Genomic DNA, 9,203 nt, shown 5'->3' on the forward strand with positions numbered 1-9,203 from the left:
CTTTTGTTTTAGGCTGGCATAAAGCACAACTACCTATTATCTCCGAAGCAGTTTTGGTCTTGCGAATTCTGTTTTTTTCTACGTCATATCGCTGTTCCTGCTCGGCCGCTCGTTTGCTTCGGGGAACTCGTATTTTGCATTAAATATCTCGGGTAAGATCGGTAATAGTTAGTTTAGTGTCTTGCTGTTTAGCTAGTGGTTATATTGATGTTCTTTGGCGTTTGGATTGGCTTTGGTATTGTTCAGAACGAGCGTAATATTGTCAAGAAGCGGGTAAAGGAAGGCACGGCTGGGCCTGAGATTAAACGAAACCACACAATTACAACCAGGATAACATAACATGGATCATAACTTAATAACGACTAATGAGGGCGCGTCGCTACGTCGATGGGGGACTTTTTTGGTATATGAATGTTTTTAATTTCCCTCCTTTGTCCCACAGAGGAGAGTAACTGAGGAAATGGAGGTTCACGCTTCAGTCAACCAGCCTGCACCTAAACATGGGCCGCAGTCATACCAGATGAGAAATGGCACGGTAAATATCACAATAACAATGTATGCAACTAATAACAGCACAAACAAAAACACTCGTATTACCTCACGTGTCATGCTGACCGCTCATGACGGGAACATGATTTCCTTTTGAATATTGTTTTCTTGTTATTGGTGATATTGTACACTGTCTGGCTGTTGTGATGCCTGGTGGAGAGTCAGCAGTCCTTTGGCACTTGGACTTGGTGCCAGCCCTTGTGCTCTCAGTATCGGTTGTTTTTGCACTCTTGTGTATGATAACCCCACTCAGTGGTCTGGGCTTCACATCTGTGGCACATCACTGCTGTGGTTTAAAGGAGTTTCTTAGCACCCGTTTTGCAAAGTCCACTTCGTTGGCTTCACAATGCAAACATTTCTTCAGTGTTCTGAAACTGATTTAAAGTTTACACTTTTTCTCAGATTTCACATTTAGTTTTATGTGGACTGTGACCTGGGTTCTCCGAACCAATGTCTAATGGTTACTCAGTTTTTACACCTGAGTGCCGTCACATCCACTAAAGACCGTAGCAGCCCTCCTAGAGGGGGACTAACATTTTTCATTTTTTAAAGCAGTTACCTGCATACTTTTTAAATTGTGAATTGTTTTTTGTTGAATTTGTAAAAGTTATTTACATTTAACGCGCATTACCGATATTTTGCTTTTATGACCCACATGCAGCATTTTGATATTCCCTTGTGAAATGCATGTCTCAGGTTGAATAACTGCCATTATGGTAGCAAAAGATAAACCCAAATCCAGGCCACAAAATAATGAAGGAACTACCTCACCTTACCGTTGCTCCTCCTAAAAAGGAGATCAATGTTCAGTTGGTTTCAGATCCTGTGTGTTTGCTAATCAAACTTAGAATTAAGGGGCTGCCAGACACACACCACACTTTGTGTAAGGCCATAACACACAGTGTATGCAAAACAAAGACTTGATGCAACATCTTAATTTCATTCTCCTGGTAAATTGTTCGTTAAAATGGTCGACCTGTTTGAATATAAAAAAATGTACTCTCCATTCACAGTATCGTAGCTTTCAATTTCCCCCCTTTTTAAACGAGTAATTTAAATGTTGCTGTTCTATATTCTCATTTAATGAGAATTTAGACTGATCACCAGACTACTTTTTATTTAAATTATATGTACATACTTGTCTCTTTGACGGCCCCTGCTTGATGCAGAGGTCATAGAGAATAAGGAAAATATTGGCGCTATGGCATATGTGGCGGACATGGATGAGGAATTCAGTCCTCTGCTAAGTGTCACCCTGTCACTAATGCCTGTATGTGTCTCTCTCCTTCATGTGGGTTTATTCCCTCCATTGACAGAAAAAGCAGCCGCAGCATTCGGCTGACATAGGTAAGTCCTTTATACACGGTGCCAGTGCTGAGAGTTGAAGCTTGAAATCTTGATTCCCTGCTTCACGTCATGGGTGATGGTGGCATGTTCACCACTCTCAGAAATGGGGGGGGGGGGGGGGCTGATGTGGTGCTATCATAGTTTGGTCTGTGGAAATCACCACTGCAGCAATAGTCTTTAAAAACTATTTCCAATATCTTGCCACAATTTTCCCATTTCAGATTATTTTCAACACTTAGATGATTCAAAAGAAATATACTGAACAATCTTAGAAATGTCTACCCCTTCTCCTAAAATGATGCTACAGACCAGCACCACAGGCTCTACTGGTCCATCGGGACACCGACACATGGCCTTAAAGCAGCGGCACATATGCTGGTTGCTGATTTAATGCACTTTTGTGCTGGGATATTTTTACTTTTTTTTTTTTTTCACCATTAAATATTTGAACACTGCTGAATGCAGTATTTTTTTTTTTATTCAGATGCCTGTGCTACACTGGCTTGATTGATCATTTGTTGTTATACATTATTTCTTAATCTGAGTAACCTTGTTTCAGATTATGCAGGATTTTATTGTGCGTTCTCACTTGTTAGCGCGACACACAGGTGATTCTCCTGTGGTTGGACAGTGAGAGGCACGATTGCATCATTGGAGCTGGTGTCCTGCAGCCCAATCTGGGCCTACATGGGAGTTAGCCAAGAACTGATGTTCCTGTTCTTCCCCCAGGCTTCAAAAATGCACTTGAGTTTGGGTTTCTAATGGTTGTTCAGTTCATCTAGACAGAATAAAATGTATTGGTCATCACCAGACACTGCAGGTAGTGCAAGAACACAACACCATTTGTTAACTTTGTTGTCTTCTCAACTAGGATTATTACCATCACAGGTTTCTCTGTGTGGATCATTATAAAGCTTTGCTTCGTGTTGACCACTGTTTATTCTAGTATTCTCCAAAGGGGCATCTATCCAGACCATGCCCTCTCTCAGCAAACTTTTGAAGGGCAGCACTGACTGCGTCATAGGTAAGCAGAAGGCTTATTTCCCCTCACATCATTCTACTTTACCGACTTCCCTTTCTGTATGGAATATAATTCCCATAATCAATGACCATCACATGTCTGCAGGTCTTCGGTTTGTGTGGGAGTACCGCAGCCCCAGTAAATCCGTCCCACCACACTACCAGTGCAAACTCTGTGCCGTCTCCCGCTTGCAGCATGATATGCTGGCCCACATAAAAGGCTGGAAACACAGCTTCAGATACTTGGTGAGTGTTGCTGGTTTCTTAATCTGCCTCAAAGGTTTGACATTCCAAAATAACTTGTACTATTTGAATGTTTGCCTTGTACACAGAAACATGTCTATCCTGACAAGGTCAGATATGAAGAGGAAGAGGCCATCAAAGACCCCGCTGTAAGGAAGGCAATTAAAGAAATTTCCATTGCGGTGGAGAAAGCCGAGGGAAGTGGGACACTCAAGGTGAGTGTTGGACACGTATCACTGCAGCAATGGCAGAAAGGTATTGTGTTATCCTCCTTGGCATATATTGTATTGCTTATGAGCATTGCAAAATAATGTGAAAGTACTGGTGAGAAGAGGAAATAAAAAGTGCAACATCAATGATCTTGAAAGCGTATTAAGCACCCAGACACGGAAGTGGTTGATGATACTGTGAGGCAGGATATCACAACTCCAGCATTAATGAATACAGTTGACCTTTCATTTCAATGATTGCCAGGTAGACTGTAGAATTCTGAAAATTGCACTCGTTCCATCTCTACTTGCATTCAAGCCATACAAATGTTGCATGTGTATATTTGAGCAGTGGGTTTATTTATTTTATACATCATGGTTGTGGATTTGATATTTGTCTATTCCTGTTGTGACTTTCAGGTGATTCTGAAGGAGCCCTGTGAAGTACTTGCTTTCAAAGGACTCCGTAAGTTACTCTGAAATAGTTTAATAAGAAAGGATTTCCCGTTGGACGGTAACCCAAGTTGTGAACATCTCGTTTCCTTTCCCTCGCACAGGTACTGCCGTTCCTAAATGTATGCCTCCAACAGCACCTGGGATGGGACCGAAGAGACCACCCTTTGGCGAGTCATTGTTATCATTGACGCATAATCTAATGCTGTGCACGTAATCCTGTTTTCTTATTAATAACTGTATTGAATGTATTTAAATGGCACAGGTCTCTCAGGTCCCAGGTTCTCTGACCCAAGGTTTCCAGGGGAGTTTGCTCCACAGGGTGGTCTTTTCTCTGAATATCCAGTGGGAGACTATGAGGAGCCTGACTTCGGTGGCTTTGATTACCCGACCAGGCAAGATTCTCTTGGCCCTGGTATGGATCGTAGACCTTTCCCAGATGGTATGGGTCATCGCCCAGCTGGGCATGGAGATGGCTTTGGATCAGGGGGTGGAAGAGATGACTATGGAAGGAGTGGACTCCTCGAGGACAACCCAGGCAGGATGCACACTGAGTACCGGAGTAGCTTATTGGACAGACCAATGGACAAGTCACTGGAGAGGCCAGGCTTGATGGGAGCAGCACCAGAAAGTAGCAGCCGTTCTAATACACTCCTCACCTACCTGGTACGCGTCTCATTCCGTAGGTTCCTCCACAACATAACTAGTGTGTCAATGTTACATAACTTTTCTAAATGTATTTTTTAGGATACCTTCCGGATAGAGAATGAGAATGACGCACAGATGGTGCTGAAGGTGACACAGAAACTGACAGATGTGCTGATGGAGTACAGACTGAGGAGTGTATCACGGGTACGGAGCTTGTTCTACTCAAACACCGCCCTGTTCTCATATTTAAAATCCTTTAATTTGATCTAGCTGAGAGAACCAGATTAGCATGTGTCCAGATTTCTCAGTTGTTGAATTCTCATGAGTTGATTGAAACGAGTAACGGTGTATTTCACAACGTGCATTGCGTCCTCCTAAATGTTCCGTCTTCACTTCCTCCTCAGGGCTCCAGTCTGAACAGCTTATCAATGAGCTCCACGGGCTTCACTACAACCCCCAGAATGTTAAGCAGTCGCGACCGATTCTCTTCTAGTAGTCTCCTGGGTGTGTAACCGGTCTCCCTTCAACTTTGACATTTCATGCATCCGCAATTCAAATGTAGACTGTTGTAGACATCTCAGTTGCTCATATTTAAAATAACACAAGACAAAAGTGCGTGAAGCATCTTTCCATGTTCTGTGTTTTGATTGTGTTTTTGGCATGTTGTGTCTCTGCAGGTCCACCCAGGCACTCTGATGGTCCTGCCAGGTATTACAAATGACAATCCCAAGATCCAATACCTCATCTTCTCATCCCTCTGTCTGCCTAAGACATGCCTGTGCAGGAGTCAAACTTAAATGTTGTGGAAATGTTTATGTATTTAGGCATAGTTGTTCATTTTCTTCTTAGTTTTCCCTTTTTTTAAATGTTAACTTTGTTAGAATGAGAAGATTTATTACTTTGAAAGTTTTACACCGAATTACAAGTGTGTTTTCAGCAGCTTTAACTAAACTTAAGTGTATGACCATTGTTTATTTCCCAAGGCCCTGTTGTATTAAAAGAAAATGGAGAAAGTGTGTATTTTGAAATCTATTCAATGCAACCATTCCTTTAAAAACACATTTAGTTATAATGTATTTCCCAAAACGTTCTGAATGTAGTCCCAGAAGTGTTAGACACTTAGACTGGTGGAGCAAGTTTCAGTGGACAGGTTTACACGATTAAAGCATGTCTCTAATTCCTTTTGATTGTTGTTAAACTTGATTCTATCCCGTTAGCATAGATTTATGCAGCAGTTTAAAAGTGGATCCTGCTCCAACGTTGCAGATCTAGAACCGTATAGAAGCATATCACTGAGCAGTTAAATGTACCATAAAATTTATTTAATGCATGGACATTTTCAGACAGATTGTGAAGACTCAGACGGTTGATGCTACGAAGCAGAATTACAGTTTGTAGGCAAGTAACCCTAATCAATCTTTGGCCAGTGTTTGCATTTGAGCGATAATGTTCAATTTCCTGAAACATTTCTTGCCAAGATGTCCTCCATCTGAGGTCACATTTTATGAGTGTGAAGAAGCACTTTTGTCCCCAGGAAGTTTTGACCGTGTCCTCTTATGAGCCAGTGCAGCGAGTTTTTCAGATTCAAACTGAACCACAGCCTCACCAATACCGTGCCTTCACCGTCGTGCAGTGAGATGATATCATCCTCCCTTACTTTGTATTTACTAAAAAGTCTTTGAATATGGTGTTTCTGTACATCGGCAGGCATGTTTCTGACAAACAGACATGTCTTATCTGCTGGGTCCGGGTTTACGATTGCCGTTTCTTCTGGTGTCTCTAATGGATTTGATTTATTCTTTTCGATTTGGTTTGTCCTTTGTGCCGGTCTCGGCCATTGCTCAAGACTTTGTGATGCGTTTTGGCCATCATGTCCCACATAGTTGTTTGGTGATTGATGAGACCGCAATGGCATCAGAGCCCACATGGCAGCCAGTGAGATTCATTGCATACTCATAATCCTCAGTGCAGTTAAAAATAAGAAAAGCGGTGGCTGTTCTGATGCCTTCCTTGTCAAGCAGATGTTGTACATTGTAGTGTGCAATGTTTGGACATCCAAACAATTCTTTTATTTCAGTCTTGGTCATACTTTTGGGAATATTAGTGACCATGACAATGAACTCTCTAGTTGGAGGACATCTTTGCTCTTTTGGTGATTCTGATGGCAACTGGTTGAATGCTCTCTTGCGCTGCAGTGCAGTAGTGTTTTTTTTCTGTGAGGTTTACAGTTCCCTCAAGAGGGCTTTTCTTGGGTGTCACACACTCCCCAACTTCAAAAGCTGTCCACATCTTCTCGGTAGCTCCACGTACCTCCACACAGATGGGGCCTAGTGACTGTTGGTTGAAGAGAAGAGCATCACATGCGTCCTGCAGGTTTGCAAACTTCACAAGGCAGGCGTGGCTACGTCCCAACTCAACATTCACTATGGCTTCCTGTACCGTCAGCCCTTTTGAAAAAAATGGCAGATGTCCTCTTTTGTCGTGGAGGCTGGCAAACCAAAGAGTCTGACGTAGCCTGGCCTCGAGTCCAGAGTTTGCTTTTGTGTCCTCATTTCATTACACACATCTGTGCCGTCGGCGGCCTTGGGGAAATCAACTCTTGGCACTGCCACACTGTTTTCACTTTGAATAGATGAATGGAGACCTTGAAGGGCAGTACAAATCCCAAGAAGGAAGGCAGCATTGGAATCAAGTGAGTGTGCATTTAAGAGTGTGGATTCGCAATTTCAGGATTAAGAGGTGGCGGCAGATTCGCAGCATTTGGATTAAGAGGATGTGCATTCAAAGGTAGCACATTCACATCTGTAGTCGACTGAGGTTTCTTCACAGTAGGCTGCATGGAGGACGCTTTCTTCCTCTTTAATGAGGACTTTAGTTTTTGCTCCAGCTCTGCCATGCTGCTTATCTGTAGAATCACCTAGACCCCTTTGAGGAAGTTCTCAGTGTACCGCATGGCAAGCTGGGCATCTCTCTCAGTGGTGAATGCAATAAAAGCCTCTCTGAGACGTCCTCCCACTATGTACACTCCACCATCAGGTATGTGAAATCCTTCAAAGAATGTCCGGATATCTTCAGTACCTGCCTTCACATCCAGGCCTTGCAATCGCAGGATTATGGTCATTTTTTTTAACACAACAGGTCACGTGGTGTCTGAAAAGTAAGACAACAGTGGTGAACAGACACAGTAACATGTTGAATGTTGCGGTATTTCCCCCAAGACACACATGCACTTGAAAGCTAAAGAGAACCCCGCCACGTGTTGAAAAACAAGTGTCCCCTCTATGTGGCACGTGCGCACATACTCAACACAGAAATGTACAATTCATGTTTGCAAGCGCTACGTCATGACTCAAGTTAGCCATGACTACGTGCTGAAAGAGAAGTTTACCTGTTTGCTCACCTCTCACCTTCTTTGTCCAACTGCGCAATGAGCGCTGTCGGCCGTACTTTGTGGTTTCCCTCGGTTTTGCCCCGTGTTCCTCTACCGTCTCTTAAACGTTCTTGGCAATGTGTTCTACGCGTTAGCGCCACCTAGGAGGCTGGAGTGTGAACTACAGTCAGGACAATAAAATACAACTTCTGTTTCTGGCTGAATTTTAAATTAAAAAACATTTGACGAGGATCCCTGTTGTAATCAGCTATACACTCCTAAACTAATGTATCTAGTTTGTGACAGCAATTATATATTTGTTTTCATTCATTTTACCGAACTGTTTCTTGTCCACACTGCTAATTTATTAAAACTATAAACCCCATCAAACATATTTCCAGCTGAAGAAAAATGCATTTTCCACCTCCACAAAATAATTGTAATAAGTCTGCAAAAAATGTAACCTTCAAAACAAAAATGTCCAAAAGAAAGGACAGTGTCCAAAATATTTCACTATCAAGAGTAAATATTCTTCAGCCAACACTTGGCACTTAGGAATCAACAGAGAGCACATTTTATTTGGCACCACTCAAGCCCATTGCTTACTATTCTCTGTACAGCCTTTTTCTTCCACACACAAAGTCCAACCGGCTTGGTTATGCTTCTCATAATCTCATATACTCTATTCTTTTTTAGATAATTTAACTCAAATATCTACATTTTTAAATAGTAATTAATGAATTGGTCTCATTACTTACGTGGTTCTCTCACCCTCAAGGATGAAGCAAACATACAGCATCCGTCCAAAGGAAGTGAAGAAGACTCAGCTGCAAAGCTTTTGTTTCCTGCCAAAAGTCCCTTATGACTCACTCATCCTGTGGAAAAGTAACCTAACCCAGAACAAAATAATCAGTTCCAGATATTAACTTATTAGACCCCAAAGAAATTATTTGCCAACGACCTGTTGAACTCAATCTGTATTGTTTTGGATATAAATGTGAGCATACTTTTGCTTTTGCCCTAACTTTTAATGAAAAAGTTATGCATTTTAACAGCCACTCTTCCCCCTCCTCCTTGTCAAGCTCATAATTATGAATATGAATTCATAATAAATGTTGAATTGAACAAACAGTTTGGCTGTGTGTCTAATAACGCTGATTTACTGTGATTATATTTTATTCCTAACATAACACAAACATGTGTTGCTTTGACAATGCTTTCCAGTTTAAAACGTATAGTGTCCAGACTTTTAAATGACTAATGAGGCCGCTGCTACAGATTACCAGTTACAGTAAAGGGCTATTCTAAATAAATATGATATTTTTGTATTTTACAGAAACTCACAAACATCTCTAAATTCATAT

At 41.8% G+C, this 9,203-nt stretch overlaps 1 protein-coding gene and 1 long non-coding RNA gene across 3 annotated transcripts; one reads left to right on the forward strand and one right to left on the reverse strand.

Annotated features, from left to right (window-relative positions):
* The first annotated feature begins 18 nt into the window (after positions 1-18).
* On the forward strand, positions 19-5,485 carry si:ch211-197h24.6. Of its 2 annotated transcripts, XM_034553117.1 has the most exons (12): positions 19-152; positions 443-535; positions 1,866-1,896; positions 2,843-2,920; positions 3,023-3,162; positions 3,249-3,374; positions 3,789-3,834; positions 3,926-3,991; positions 4,087-4,487; positions 4,569-4,673; positions 4,874-4,973; positions 5,147-5,485. In XM_034553117.1, exons 2-12 carry the CDS (start codon positions 461-463, stop codon positions 5,188-5,190), a joined length of 1,212 nt encoding a protein of 403 aa, XP_034409008.1. In that variant the 5' UTR covers positions 19-152; positions 443-460; the 3' UTR covers positions 5,191-5,485. The 2 variants fall into 2 exon arrangements, with proteins under 2 accessions (XP_034409008.1, XP_034409009.1); XM_034553118.1 differs by lacking the exon at positions 1,866-1,896 and having other exon boundaries at positions 61-152.
* Positions 5,486-5,769: 284 nt separating this feature from the next.
* LOC117745078 lies at positions 5,770-8,729 on the reverse strand. Its single transcript, XR_004611205.1, has 3 exons — positions 8,598-8,729; positions 7,858-8,008; positions 5,770-7,619 (listed from the first exon to the last, which is right to left on the reverse strand). It is a non-coding gene; the product is annotated as an uncharacterized LOC117745078 (long non-coding RNA).
* Between the last annotated feature and the right edge of the window lie 474 nt (positions 8,730-9,203).

The sequence above is a fragment of the Cyclopterus lumpus genome, chromosome 16 (assembly GCF_009769545.1).
Source record: "Cyclopterus lumpus isolate fCycLum1 chromosome 16, fCycLum1.pri, whole genome shotgun sequence".
Taxonomy (NCBI): domain Eukaryota; kingdom Metazoa; phylum Chordata; class Actinopteri; order Perciformes; family Cyclopteridae; genus Cyclopterus; species Cyclopterus lumpus.